Source organism: Xyrauchen texanus, chromosome 26 (assembly GCF_025860055.1).
Source record: "Xyrauchen texanus isolate HMW12.3.18 chromosome 26, RBS_HiC_50CHRs, whole genome shotgun sequence".
Lineage (NCBI taxonomy): Eukaryota > Metazoa > Chordata > Actinopteri > Cypriniformes > Catostomidae > Xyrauchen > Xyrauchen texanus.
The window spans coordinates 11913682-11929211 of record NC_068301.1 but is presented as its reverse complement, the minus strand read 5'-3'; the positions used below and the strand labels follow the sequence as shown (position 1 = coordinate 11929211).

Sequence of the window (15530 nt, the reverse complement as noted above, 5' to 3'; positions counted from 1 at the left end):
CAGTGATGGAAGTGACATCAATATTCCATCATTGCTTTGAAATTTAAAACAATACATCACTCCCGTGACCTGCTCCGACTGTTTCATGGGGGGAGTCAAATTTTATTGTACTATTTGAATTAATGCAATGATTTTATTTACACCTCTAAACTGCAGCGAGGAAGAACAGCATTAAATGGGAAATGAATTGAAGTACAGTGATAACGACAGATGCATGTATGAAAAGCAGATTTTTGAAGAGTATAAACCAGAAAAACCAATCCACTGTACTCTAGTGCTCAACCAAACAGAAAATAAAAAAAAAAAAAAAAAAAAAAAAAGTGCCCTGAACGTGAGAACTCAATGAAACAGTATTTTAAGTGAACACATGCCAGCTTGAATATGTAAATAAATTAACTTCAGTTTAAAAGAACGCACTGAACACGTTAACCTCGGAACAAGTTACCTCAATGAATACAGCGCATCACCAAGAGTGAATCAAACTTTAAAATAAGCAAGCATAAATAAAATATAAATATGTGCGAGCTTAAGTGTCTTTAAAGTTGGTTGGCGAATGACGAAGAAAAACAGACAATACAAATAAATGGTCCGAAAAAAGGCAAAAGCAAATAAAGCTTGTCATGTGTGGATGTGTGAGGCCTTACAGTTTGATCACAAGATAATTTCAGTGTCTTCCTCACAAAATACACCTTCACATCTCACACACACACAGTAGAAATCTTGAGGAAGTTCACAGCTTGGTCTTCATCATGATGTTCTCTGCTTCTATGAGAGTCTACCCTAAGTAAAAGACAAGAGCCCCTGTTAAAGTGAATATTGACAAACTAAGAGTTTCTTCATTAAGGGTGCACGAAAATTAGCTTACCAAGAAAAAGGAGTCTGCGGTACTGGAAGGCTATAGAAGGGTAAGCAAGGTTTGGACTCCACAATCCACATAGTTCTGAAACACAAAGACATGCATGCGCTCCTAAAATACTTATACATTCGTATAATTTGACAAGTAAACAGTTTTTCCATGTTCCGCAAGCATTTCGTAGTTCTGTTAAGCCAGCACCGCCTTGTAATGGCTTACCAGAGCATAGAACTCCTACATGACAAAGAAGCCTCAATCCTTCCATTTCCAAACACAAATTCATTACAAGAGGTGCACCAATATAATTTATCTGAGAAAATATTGATAGAGAACTTAACTTTTGGCCTGAGTAATATACAGGTATGATATTAGTCAATCTCTAAAAGGTGCAATAAAAAAAATACATGTTTCAATTTGTTTTTTTTAATTTGCAGAGATGTAATAAAAAAAAATAAAAAAATAATAAAAACTCAGATATGTCTGCTTCTTTACTCAATCATGGCAATGCTGTACAACATAAAATGTCATGGTGCTGTAAGCCACAAAAACTTACTTCAAAAGTGGATGCCAGTGAGGACTTGGACCTGGTTTATTGCTGGGTAATTTAGCAAATCTCTGACCTAGGGATGCTTGGCTTGATATTTGATTGACAGCTCTTAAAATATTTAATAAAAACTGCTCCACAATAGGGCTGGGTATAGAGTTCGATACATTTTAGGTACCGACCGAATTGCCTCTAAACAATGGAGTATCATAAAATGTCCTGTCATTCGGTACCAAATTTCGATACCTAAGCGGTTAATCTAGTCAACATCAGTGATGAGCATGTAGCATGCTAGATGTGCCCAAATCTAAACGTGCTGGTGATTGGCTGTGTTTAGACATGAAGGAAAAACAATAGTATCAGAAAATGGTTCCAGGGCTGAGAAACAAAGTTATCACGGTTCTACATTACAGAGAAAAACTAAACTGTAATAATGAGCCTTTAAAATAAACTTTTTACAAGCGCACGCAAAGCGAGCCGCAGAGACACCGGGAAAAGCGGTAATGATTCTGAATGTGTCAGAAAAACCAGCAATAGACTGTCTGAACATTTTGTTAATTTATATAGAGAAATGCACATTCGGGAGGAGAAACAGACTACGATCTCGGGATAAATGTTGGTCAGAGTGATCGCCAATAACTGATGCCTTTGACCATGTCATGATGATATTTGCTTGTTTTCCCATTAATCAATTAAATTATTATTGGACTTATTAAATATTACAAATAATTTGCCCGTAAACAGACACTTATTTGAAGAAACCCTATTAGTCAAGTCAAGTGGTTTTTATTGTCGTTTCAACCATATACAGTTAGTACAGTACACAGCAAAACGAGACAAAGTTCCTCCAGGACCATGGTGCTACATAAAAACAACAAAGGACCAACACAGGACCACATGAGACAACACAACGAAATAAAATACCTATATAAACTACCTATATATACCTATATAAAGTGCACGTGCAAACATGTGCAAAAAGTACAGGACAGTACAACAAATTTCTGACAATGAACAGGACAATAGACAGTGCAGCGCCGACCAGTACTCAGTAGTGCAAAAAGATGACAGTTTCTAAAAATGTAAACATAACATACTATGAGATAATGTTCTATGCACATAGCAGTTATTGAGGTAGCAGACAGTTATAAAGTGACAGTAATTAAAGTGCAACTCAGGACACGGTCTCTGAGTACTGAGGAGTCTCATGGCTTGGGGGAAGAAGCTGTTACACAGTCTGGCCGTGAGGGCCCAAATGCTTCGGTACCTCTTGCCAGACGGGAGGAGGGTAAAGAGTTTGTGTGAGGGGTGTGTGGGGTCGTCCACAATGCTGGTTGCTTTGCGGATACAGTGTTTTTTGTAAATGTCTTTGATGGAGGGAAGAGAGACCCCAATGATCTTCTCAGCTGTCCTCACTATCCTCTGCAGGGCTTTGCGGTCCGAAACGGTGCAAGTCCCAAACCAGGCAGTGATGCAGCTGCTCAGGATGCTCTCAATAGTCCCTCTATAGAATGTAGTGAGGATGGGGGTTGGGAGATGTGCTTTCCTCAGCCTTCGAAGAAAGTAGAGACGCTGCTGGGCTTTCTTGGTGATAGAGCTGGTGTTGAGGGACCAGGTGAGGTTCTCCGCCAAGTGAACACCAAGGAATTTGGTGCTTTTGACGATCTCCACAGAGGAGCCGTCGCTGTTCAGCGGAGTGTGTTCACCTTGTGCTCTCCTAAAGTCAACAACCATCTCTTTTGTTTTGTCGACATTCAGGGACAGGTTGTTGGCTCTACACCAGTTCGTCAGCCGCTGCACCTCCTCTCTGTATGCTGACTCGTCGTTCTTGCTGATGAGACCCACCACGGTCTTGTCATCGGCGAACTTGATGATGTGATTCGAGCTGTGCATTGCTGCACAGTCGTGAGTCAGCAGAGTGAACAGCAGTGGACTGAGCACACAGCCCTGGGGGCCCCAGTGCTCAGTGTGGTGGTGGTGGTGGAGATGCTGTTCCCGATCCGGACTGACTGAGGTCTCCCAGTCAGGAAGTCCAGGATCCAGTTGCAGAGGGAGGTGTCCAGGCCCAGCAGGTTCAGCTTTCCAATCAGGTGCTGGGGAATGATTGTGTTGAATGCTGAGCTGAAATCTATGAACAGCATTCGAACGTATGAGTCCTTATTGTCTAGGTGGGTGAGGGCCAGATGGAGGGTTGTGGTGATGGCATCGTCCGTTGAACGGTTTGAACGATACGCAAACTGCAGTGGGTCTAGTGAGGGGGGCAGCTGGGTTTTAATCTGCCTCATGACGAGCCTCTCGAAGCACTTCATGATGATGGGTGTAAGTGCGACGGGACGGTAGTCGTTGAGGCAGGACACAGAAGACTTCTTTGGCATGGGGATGATGGTGGTGGCCTTGAAGCACGTTGGAACGACGGCGCTGCTCAGAGAGATGTTGAAGATGTCGGTAAGAACATCTGCTAGCTGGTCTGCACATCCTCTGAGCACTCTGCCAGGAATGTTGTCTGGTCCAGCAGCCTTCCGTGGGTTGACTCTACGTAGAGTTTCTCACATCTGCCGTGGTAAGAGAGCACCTGGTCGTTGGGAGGAGGGGTGGACTTCCTCTGCATCACGTCGTTCTGCACTTCAAACAGAGCGTAGAAGTCGTTCAGCGCATCTGGAAGGGAGGCATCTTTGTCACAGGCAACTGATGTTGTCCTGTAGTTGGTGATGGCCTGGATGCCCTGCCACATGCGCCGCATGTCACCGCTGTCCTGGAAGTGACTGGATTCTCTGGGCGTGTGCGCACTTTGCCTCCGATTGCCCATGACAGTCTGGCCCTAGCTGTTCTTAGGGCTGCCTTGTCGCCTGCTCTGAAGGCGGAGTCTCGGGACCTCAGCAGCGTGCGCACCTCCGCAGTCATCCACTGCTTCTGGTTGGAGCGTGTGGTGATGGTCTTGGAGAAAGTGACATCATCAATGCACTTGCTGATGTAGCTGGTCACTGATGCTGTGTATTCCTCCAAGTTGGTAGAATCGCCATATGTTGCAGCCTCCCTGAACATGTGCCAGTCAGTACACTCAAAACAGTCCTGAAGAGCAGAAATGGCTCCTGCTGGCCAGGTTTTCACCTGCTTCTGAAGCGGTTTTGTGCGTCTGACGAGCGGTCTGTATGCTGGAATTAACATAACAGAGATGTGGTCTGAGTAGCCGAGGTGGGGGCGGGGCTCCGCCCGGTACGCGCCTGGGATGTTTGTGTAAACAAGATCAAGCGCGTTCGCCCCTCTCGTTGCAAAGTCCACATACTGATGGAATTTAGGGAGCACTGTCTCGAGATTTGCATGGTTGAAATCTCCGGCGACAATAAACAGTCCGTCGGGGTGAGCGTTCTGCAGTTCGCTCATAGCCCCATACAGTTCACAGAGCGCTTCCTTAGCGTTAGCGCTGGGGAATGTAAACTCCGGTTATGCAAACAGTGGTGAATTCCCGTGGTAGATAAAAAGGTCTGCATCTAACAGTCACAAGCTCCAACAGCGATGAACAGTAACTAGAGACTAGCATAGAGTTCTTGCACCATTCCGTGTTGATGTAAACACACAAGCCACCACCGCGAGTCTTACCGCAGAGAGCTGTATTTCTGTCGGCACGAAACGACGCGAGCCCGTCTAGCTGAATGGCGGCATCCGGAACTCTGTCGCTGAGCCACGTCTCCGTGAAAACAAAGACGCAGCAGTCTCTAAACTCACGCTGCGTAGCCTGCTGGAGTCGGATATAGTCCAATTTATTGTCCAGGGAGCAAACATTTGAGAGCAGGATAGACGGGAGAGCCGGCCGGCTAGGGTTTGTTTTAGCCTAGCATGGACCCCCGCCCTCTTTCCGCGCTTCCGCTTTCTCGCACACCGCTTACGACGTCCTCTCCCCGGCCACCGGCATCAGGCGACGCCGAGGGCTGGAGGCCTGGTCTCCGCAGCAAGCCGAGTACGCGTAGCGCCTCCTGCAGGTCATCATGCAGCTTGGTTTTTGCATGAGTCTTATATTTCAGTATTGTCTGGCGATGGTAGACACGAACACCGGTTGCTCCGATGTCCATGTGTTGCAAAAGTCGGGCTTTTTTAACAAAAATAGCACCATTGTGGATCCGGAGTGGCCGTTGCGTGCTACCGCGCCGCCATCTTGGATCAGGATAATATATATAATATTATTAAGTACAGATGACAGAAAAGTCATACATGCGCATATATGACATGCTGATACAGAGGCGTGCAATCTCGTGGAACACTCGCATTTCAGGATCTCACTTTGTTTCTGCCATCCGATTTAAAAAAAAAAAAAAATTTTTATGGGTGCTGCAAATGACCTCAGACATCTCAGTTCAGGAGTTTTTTTTTTTTAATCATTTAATTTAATGCAAAATCAATAAAGCAAGAATATTCACCAATCCCTTAGCCCCGAGGTTTCAATGTAATTGGATATTTATATTGTGAAGGAGAGAACAGAACTAATTTATTCACACACAATATATTTTTCTGGATAATGAAATACCCGACGGGTAGAGAATGCACGGATGAAGCTTCTTTGCCAGAGAGATGTTGAATATTTTACATCTCACCCAGCCCTACAGAACAAGCTGCACGATTTCTCTAACCGCACGTACTCTGAATGTGCAACATGCGCCTGACATTATTTTCACTTGTTAGTGGGTCCACAAGGTGGCAACACTCACAGTAGAGCCACTGATCTCACGAAAAAGGGCTAGATGTAATCGGTACTAAACTGATGAAAGTGGCAACAACAGCAGATGTGCACATCAAGAGTGTGTGTATGAGGTCAGCAGATACCGGCATTTGTATAACTGGAGTCTGAAGGAATATAAAAAAATATTTATGGGTCTTGAAAATAAATGGTCTAGAATAGGTGGTTGGCGCATGCATGCTACGACTGCTGTGTATACACGCAGTCAAATGAAGTACACATTGAAAGGTTAGCGTTTGAGTGTTCGTGTAAAAACCGAAGTGTACTTTGGGCTTAAAGGTGCACTCAGTAACTTTTGTCGGTGTCAACTTAGACTTAAACTGACACCTAGTGGCTTGGAAGCAATTGTTTTCGATTTCAGATTCCATTGCAGAAATTTAATTCGCAGTCAGCCAAGATTACTTTTTTCAATGAGTCTTATACGTTTACATGCACTTATTCTTTGCAGAAAGCACACCTAGGTTCCTCCAAAGAAAGCTGCTTAAATGGCCATGAAAACACAAAAGCGGCATTCTAACAGGTTGAGGTGCGCACATGTGCGTGGAACAGACCGAATAACAAACGTCACAGGATGGAGTCCAGCAACAAAATATTTCTTGGAGTATAGTGGGAAAAGCACATACACCATTAACTAACCATTTATAAACACCACTTTAAAATATCAATGGTCCCTCACGTAAGGGTATATGCGCTGGTAGATTGATGGAATCCCAGAGCTTAACATAAAGAGGGGAAACCCACTATTGAAGCGCAATTCTGCAGCAGGTCATGATAGAAAGGTAAGAAAACAAACAGCAACAACTCTGGAAGATAGGGAAATAAAGCGAAGCAACAGAATAAAAAAAGTGAAGTCTTCCATGGATACAATGTTTGTTAATTACACAAGCATCACGTGGAAATTATGTTGCTGTGAAGAGAAAACTGCTTACTGACCGAGCCGCATGTATACTGGGGTAAAAAAGTATGCCGCTCATACAGTGGATGCAAACGGGGACACTGCTTTCTCGAAATAACACGCTTTCTGATGTACATGTAAACATTCAATGAGGGGAAAATGTTAAATAACAGGACGGTTACTGAGATTAAGCAAATAGTATTCGTTTGGTCAAGCGATTCTAAAATGGCAGTGCCCTTGTCCAGACCCTCTCAATGTAGAATAAAACAGCATTTATAATGTAACTGATGTGACGCAAGTCTTCAGTTTAATGTGAGTGGTCATGATTTCCTACATTGCCAAAACATTTTTATAAATTCATGTCTTCGAGTAAAACTTTTAATAAAGAAAATTACTGAGTGTAACGGAGTCTCAAACATACTGAAAAACAGAATTTTTTTGTACGAAAGCACAGAAAAAAAAAAAAACTATACAGGTCTATCAACAGTGCATACAAGATGTTTTTCTAGGCATGGCAACTGAAATTGAGAATTACAAGCCAGTTCACCCTCTCCTTCTCACCCCCTTGATTACAAACCGGGAAAAAGGGATGGGGCGCTGACCTGATTGATAAGCCTCGTCCTCTGCTCTCCGCACCACTGTGGCAGGGGATACTAGTACACAAAAACAACAAAGGTTGAGCACAGTCAGTTATGTCTGACAGTATGCAGTCTGGTCTAAGTTGGTCTAAATTTGAGAAGTTTAGTATGAAACATTTAAGGGTGTGCTTAAGAGCAGGGTCTCCACATCTTTTGACCAATAGATTTTCTATAATTTTCCCCATGACTTCTGTCATTTATGATTAATGCATTAGCATTAATGCATAGGATTAAAATGTTTTTTTTATTAAATATAAATTTTTGGTTGCAATTGTAGTTTTTTTACTTACATTTTTATTTTATTTTTTAAATACATTAAACAAATATACAGCTAGGTCAGAAGTTTAAATACACTTGGCTTGAAGTCATTAAAACTCATTTAACCACTCCACAGAAATCATATAGCCAAACAATTGTTTTAGCAAGTCGTTTAGGACATCTACTTTGTGCATGACAAGTAATTTTTCCAACAATTGTTAGACTTTTTCCACTTTTAATTGACTTATACAATTCCAGTGAGTCAGAAGTTTACATAGACCAAGTTAACTGTGCATTTAAGCAGCTTGGAAAATTCCAGAAAGTGATCAAGCCTTTAGGCAATTAAACAAGTTCCTTACAATAGCCCTTAAAATACATCCACTAGTACACCAGTGGATGTATTTTAAGGGCTATTGTAAGGAACTTGTTTAATACTCTGTGGGAGAGAGCGAGATAGAGGGGAGTGAAAAAAAACAAAAAAAAAAAAAAAACACTTGGTGGGCTCCTGGACACGCTGCCCACTCAGTCCTCAGTCCACGATGCCAACCGAAGGCACTGGTTTTGCTCGGCCCTTTCAGTAGCCTGCTGATGAACCCATTGCAGCTCACTAGTTCGTGTGTCCTTGGCACTGTGTTCTTGAGCCAGCAGCGAGGACTCAAGGACAGCGTGTTCCTCCAATTTTTCTGGATTTCGGTATCAGGGTAAGGAAGTTCTTTTACTCTTTGAATCCAACAGACTGTCAACACTTTTCAGTGTAACAAAACCGCAGCATGAACACACCAACAGGGTGCTTTCCAGCTCCCAAGACACACAGATTAGTCGTTTCTCCCCCTCTCCCAGTGTCTCTCCCCGACTGCAGCTCTCGTCGTGGCTTTCTCTCGCCCGTTAACACCATCACCCAAAGCTGGGCAAGATAATCCACTGCAGGTGGCCATCCCGGCCTTACTCCACACAGATGCCGCTCGGCCAGCCCCGTTCTCTACACTATGTGTCCCTTTGCTTGACATCATGGGAAAGTAAAAAGAAATCAGCAAAGACCTAAAAAAAAAAAAATAAGTGTCTGGTTCATCCTTGAGCAATTTTCAAATGCCTAAAGTTACCACGTTCATCTGTAGAAACAATAGTACGCAAGTATAAACACCATGGAACAACACAGCCATCATACTGCTCACGAAGGAGACTCATTCTGTCTCCAAGAGATGAACGTAGTTTGGTGCGAAAACTGTAAATCCAGAACAAAGGACCTTTAAGATGTTGGAGGAAACAGGTATACAAGTATCTATATCCACAGTAAAAGGAGTCCTCTATATAGGAGAATAACCAAGCATACCTCCAAAGTTGTGGCAAAAATTGACAAAGTCAAGAAATCGGAGTGGCTATCACAAAGCCCTGACCTCAATCCAATATAAAATGTGTGGGCAGAACTTGTTGGGAGCAAGGAGGCCTACAAAACTGACTCAGTTATACCAGTTATGTCTAGAGAAATGGGCCAAAATTGAAGCTGTATGTGTGTATGTGCTGTGGCTTGCTTCCGTTTCACAAATATGTTCAGATTTAATAACACCATCGAACACATTTTGTTTGTTTTTTTGGTTCCTGGGTAGTAAGTGATATTTCCTAATTGCTTATGCCTCAAAAGTATAGAAAATGGCTATTATTCCCCACAAACTTTTCTTCTGTGACCAAGAAATATATATTTATATTTTGAAATGCACATATTTTCCAGAACATTCCAGATAGATTCAGTGCTGAGAAAACTTGAGTAACTTCAAGAACTTTGCAGTAATATAAATAGTATTATACAGAACAGTTCTGTTTAGTTCCAGCTGCCTAAGTGGATACATATCAAGACCTTGCTGGATGCCTTGAAGTATGACAAGTACAGCTGGGAGGTCATAGGAGATTTAAAAATGGTGGCATTCCTGATGGGTCTCAGCGGTTTTACCAATTTCCCTGCCATCTTTGCCTTTGGGACAGCAGGGATACAAAGGCACACTACCACAGTTGGGACGGTCCACAACGGACCGAGTTCTCTGTGGGGAGGAACAATGTCCACTGTTGGACCCCAGGAAGGTGCCGATGCCACAACTACACATCAAATTGGGCCTTATGAAACAATTTGTCAGAGCTCTAGATAAGGAGTTGGCAGCCTTGAAGTACCTTCAAGACTTATTCTCCAAGCTGTATGAAGCAAAGGTCAAAGCCTGTGTCCTCATCAGACCACAGATAAAGATCCTGGAGTGCAATGAATTCCCGAAGCAGCTCACTAGCAAGGAGAAAGTGGCTTGGAACAGCTTTGGTCGCAGTGGTTCGGGGCTTCCTGGGCAATCACAAGGCCGAAAACTATGTGGAGCTGGTTCAGACTCTTATCAATAATGGTCTAATAAATAAATAAATAAATAAATAAATAAATAAAAAAAAAAAAAATAAAAAAAATCAATAACGCCCTTACCTTCTACATTATTAAAATTTGCATGTCAAATCTACTGACTTCAGTAGAATGTTTGAGCATGATAAAAACAAAGCAGATGTACTGTATCATTTTCCTACATGTATTTAAACTGCTGAACAGTTTAAATACATGTAGGAACAATAATAGCATAATCATTTTGAGTTTCAATGATGTCCCTTCGTCATTGTAAAGTGCATTTCACATGAGCTGAGGCGTCAAAGCTCCACTAAACACCAGCGTCAAGCGGTGCTTTGTCCTCCACATTAGGGTGCCTACACACTAACTTAAGTTTATGCTGTGTCAGAGAATGCTGCTAATGCATTGATTTCAAAGGGGATGGTACGTTGGAAGGACGAAGAGTGTTATTATGAGATGTTCAACATCTCTTCATAAATTTCAACCATTTAAAAATATTTAATGTACATTTGTACTCTCAATTGTGAGGCAAAACAGGTGTGAAAAACACTGCCCTGTTCTCTCATGATGAACAAGGTAGACTCACATGCCGATGTTGAAGTAAACGAACAACATGTCCATCTCATTCAGTCACTCGGTACAAGTACCAGGTCATTCAGTTTGTTTATGAATGAGAAGTTTCTAGAATGCCGCTTCTTACTTCGTATGTGCCGCTGAAGCAAAGCATTGGTCGTAGCTGTAACCAATCAAAGATCTGCCTTTGTTGCACCATGATTGGCTGCTGCTATAATCAATTAGGAGTGTGTAAACACCCTTAACCCTACGTTTTCCAGGACATGTGGGAACCCTGTAAAATCAAGTAGTGATCCTAACTGACCTAAGACAGGGAATGTTTTCAACCATTAAATGTCAGGAACTGTGAAATCCAGAGTTAAAATGTATTCGGCCAATGTGTATGTAAACTTCTGACTTCAACTGTACATTGTATTATAATTTTTAAATTCCCTGTTGCAGGTTTCCCATAAACATAAAAGCAATATGATCATATGTTTTGCCATCACTGCTGAAGCCAACTGTTGTGGATCAAAGAGTTGCAATTGTAAGTTTTGACTGCAACATCAGAAAGTGTGAAGAGAGAGAAAAATAGAAAATAGCCTAGTCCATTTTATTCCGACCAAAATCACTTGAACGCACACTACGTTGTAATTACGATTTCTGAAATATGTAGGAACTTCCCAGGAGAACTTGAAGGCAGCATGTGTGTGTGCGAATAGTACGAGATGGCGGCGTATACCTGGTAGGCGTACGTAGTCTGTGCATAGTTCATAGGCACCTGAGGGATCATAACTCCTGGATGACTGGAATAAGGATACGGCTAGAAAGAACAAGTGAAAGAAGATTAAAAATATTTAAAATTATAAATGGAAAACAACATTATAAATAGTGTTCTGGGAAGAATACATACATTCTTTTTGGATTGTGCAATATTTTGTAAACACAACTTTTAACTCTTTCGCAGGACTTGTATGAGAGTGTGAAGGTATGTACATTATACAATAGTTACCTGCATATACTGATTCCCTCCGTTGAAGACAGGTGAGGGCGGGGCCATGCCTGGGGAGCAGCAGCTGCAGCAGACATATGGGGAGGGGCTTACCCACTGCGATGGACCAATCAGTGGAGACGGCATTGAACCTGGAAATTGAAAACAGTTGAATGGTAATGAAAACTTCATTTCCTGGGTACACCAATGCATAATGATTATATTAAGATCAAATTTTAGAATGACAGTTTAGTGCAAACCAAACAGAAAGAGGCACATGGACGCACAAGAAGTTCGCTCCTTCATGATGGCAGGTCCCAGTTTGAGCTTTTTTCCTTTAAAACAGATCGGCTGCTGTAAAAAAAAAAAAGTAGTGTGTTGTGTTTGGTGTTTATTGCCATATCAGCTAAAATGGCTATTTCAAGGCAAATACAGGTGGCAATCAAACAATTAATAAATACAAAACATAGAAAAAAGGGAGATTATTCAATCCTGTACAGCAAATCAAGTCTATAAAAGATTGTAGTGTTATGAAAAAGAAAAATACCATTCACAACATAAAAGGTCAATAGCACCTGTGTATGTTAAAATACTGGCCAGAACATATACTTCCATGTATCCGGTTTACTTAAATTACAAAAGCCAACAGGATATACTGACAGCTTTTAAATAAAATCACAACTTGGGTTAAATTTTTCATGCTTTTCATGTTGTAACATGTATAATGATAAAAGATCTATGTATAAACGTGTATTATTGCAGCTTTTTAATTCATTTGATGGCAAAGTTCTTCATTCAGAGTCAAAAAGAAGTTCTAAATAGCTGAGCAATGGTATACCATTTGCGAACATTCAGACACCGGCCACGCTGCTGGGGGAGGCATTTAGGATCATTTAAATGTGGACGCACAAGACAACATTTAAAACCTTAACTAACATGACATTTAAATGGGTTATCAATGACTTGATGCCTCATTCTATGAGTAGAATTCACATCAGTAAAAAAAAAATCTGTTTTAACCACTATGATGATATAAAGTTAAATATATTCAGTAGATAATGTGTAATTTGTCATGTTTAACTTCTGCATTCATGGAGCGAATATGTTATACGTAGCCATAATATGCAAATTACTATTATTGTAATTTATGATGACACGGATACTAATGCAAAGACTGGTGTATAGATTAGTATAGGTGACTTTGTAGAATAAATAAAAACTACTTTCTTGGAAAGTGTCTTTATGCAAATTATCATAAAGATGTAGGCAAATTTGCACCAGCTTGCTAATAATGGTCTGTTCATGTTGACCAATTTTAGATTACCAAACAATGTAACAGGAACTAGCCGTCAGCCTCAAGTAGGTGGCGCTCCAGGTCACACATGGACTAATGGCAATCTGAAGGTGTCCCAGCAGCCAATTTGAAGTTAGCGCTGGCAATCTATTAAGAACCACTTGAAACAAACTCAAACACCTTTGTTTTGGCCAGATCTTTTTCGAAAAGTTCACTCGATAGTTCTTCGGTTTTGTATGAAGTATACCGGGGCCATAACTCACCATGGATGTCTACAATGGATATCTGCTACACTTACAGATCCTGACAACAAACTAACCCTCTCAAACCAAATACAGCAACACCCAAAAAGTTATTTAGAGCGGGAAAAGTGACCTACTTACATCAACGATTGTCTGGATGTCGACGTCCTCACTGAAATAAACGAAACCATACCTGTGAGAAAGCAAAAGTGCAACACATAAGAGGTGATGCAGGGAATTTCTCTTATCTTTCTGAAACATGAGAAATATTTCTAGCCACAGAAGCAAGTCAACCAGGTTTAGAATGACACGACGGTGAGTAACTGATGACAGTATTTTTGGTTGAACTTATAAATCCAAGTTAAATTCACTTAATGACCATTGAGAAGGAAAAAAATAATTCCAGTAAAAAAAATAATAAATAAATAAATAAATAAAAAAAAAAAGCTACTCACCCTTTGCATATTCCTCCACGATAAGTGATAATTTTCACTTCTTTCACAGCTCCATACTTGGCAAAGAATTCCCTGATCTCGTTCTCATCCACCTGATCAATGGAAAATATATTACAATTTAAAATCAAGAGTAAATTCTGGAGCTATAGTGAACATGACACATTTTAAAATACATTTCACTTCAAGACTTCCAAAGTATACAAGAGCAGCCCAAAAAATTGCATTTGTAAGGAAAGGGTGCCAAATCCATGGGGTGCAATGACAGTTTAGGCTTAGTTCATTGACTGGTTCAATGTGGTCAAACCAGACCTACAAAACAATACCAACCCCAATTTCTTTATATCACCCGAGTAATTCGGTATCAATGCCACTTCTTGAAAATTTCAACATCACGCATTTAAAGTGACAAATGTGAGGGAAATTAGCACAAAATCAACCCAAATGCTTCTTTTAATTGTACATTTACCTTCATGTCAATCCCGCCGACGAACAGCGTGTTGGGCGTCATCTTGCCTTCTGGTAAAATATAACCGTTGGACAACTTCAGAAATCCCTGACATTGTTTCTGGATATCCTGTATGCATTTAAGAAAATGTCATCCCAATATGAAGAAACATTTATTGGCAGTAGTGCAATTTGAGTGTCGATACGTTAAATTAACAGTTCATTCAATCCTTTATTTGGTAATCCGAACAAGAAGGTTAGCCTTAAATGGTTGAGGCCTGTGAACATTACCTTTGAATAAAGGCCACATATTAGACACAGGGGTAACTGGACGCCCTGATACATCTTAGATCTGAAGTAAAGCCACAGGTTTTATTAACAATTCCCTAAAGATAAACCCTAAAGTCACCCGAAATGCTAACGTGAAAAGTTTCAATGTGTCCGACCACACGCGGTCGAAACCCGATCCGTCTCCGACAGGATCTTTTCATGTTTCTTCATTAAGCAATTTAGGTAGTTTGTCTAAAATTAGTTAATTGGAAGAACATTTGTGCTTTCCTTTTGGATGTTTAATCCAATGGGCGACAGTCTGATTTGATCTGTCGAGTTTGGCGCGCTAACTTTCTTAGAGTACAAAAACTCGAGATCAAAATCGAGCAGATTCATAGATTACTGGTATTGGTGAATTTATCAAGTTCTGTTAATATATATATTTTACTTACCATATTTAAAATCATTAAAATGTCAGAATAAGTTAATGTAGTAGCTCGTTGCCTCTGTGCTCCAGGCTGCAGTGCATTAGGGCGCCACACCCATCTGCAGTCCTAATTGGGAAAATCAGTATACCAAATATGGGAAATTTGATAGTTATTAACACTAAAAAGGGCTTATCTTTTATCATTCTTGGATCAAAGTTTAATTCCCCCTCAATTACTAATATAAAAGGTCAGTTAGAATCTTAATGTATTTATCTATCTACCGCAAGAAAGTCTGAGGTATTTTGGAATACACACTTTTGAAACGTCCCCTTGAAGACTACTATAAAATAAATGTCTGATAGAAAATGTCTGATAAAATAAATGTCTGATAGAAATATGAGAAAAGAAAGTTTTGAAAAAATACAATTCGAAATTGAGAAATTGAATAATAAATCAATCGATGATTAATGAAGAAATATATTGCTACAGCTAACGCTAACCACTAGATGTCGCGTTTGAAAATACTGGTTGTTTCTCAAAACTTGTGATTTGTCCAGTGCCTACTGAAG

The 15530-nt window shown here is 40.8% G+C and overlaps 1 protein-coding gene across 1 annotated transcript; it reads right to left on the bottom strand.

Annotated features, from left to right (window-relative positions):
* Positions 1 to 895: 895 nt before the first annotated feature.
* On the bottom strand, positions 896 to 14608 carry LOC127620227 (deleted in azoospermia-like). The gene is made up of 9 exons (XM_052093373.1): positions 14555 to 14608; positions 14286 to 14393; positions 13820 to 13911; positions 13506 to 13557; positions 12116 to 12182; positions 11850 to 11980; positions 11580 to 11660; positions 7624 to 7674; positions 896 to 940 (listed from the first exon to the last, which is right to left on the bottom strand). Exons 1-9 carry the CDS (start codon positions 14606 to 14608, stop codon positions 896 to 898), a joined length of 681 nt encoding a protein of 226 aa, XP_051949333.1.
* Between the last annotated feature and the right edge of the window lie 922 nt (positions 14609 to 15530).

Bases quoted from the DNA above. Each gene is read 5' to 3' on its own strand.
- LOC127620227 (XM_052093373.1), bottom strand. From the start codon at position 14,608: ATGTATCAGGGCGTCCAGTTACCCCTGTGTCTAATATGTGGCCTTTAT. The intron at 13,558-13,819 runs GTGAGTAGCTTT...GCTTTCTCACAG, and splicing joins CGTGGAGGAATATGCAAAGG to GTATGGTTTCGTTTATTTCA. The intron at 941-7,623 runs GTCAGCGCCCCA...TTTGTGTTTCAG, and splicing joins GGACGAGGCTTATCAATCAG to AACTATGTGGATTGTGGAGT.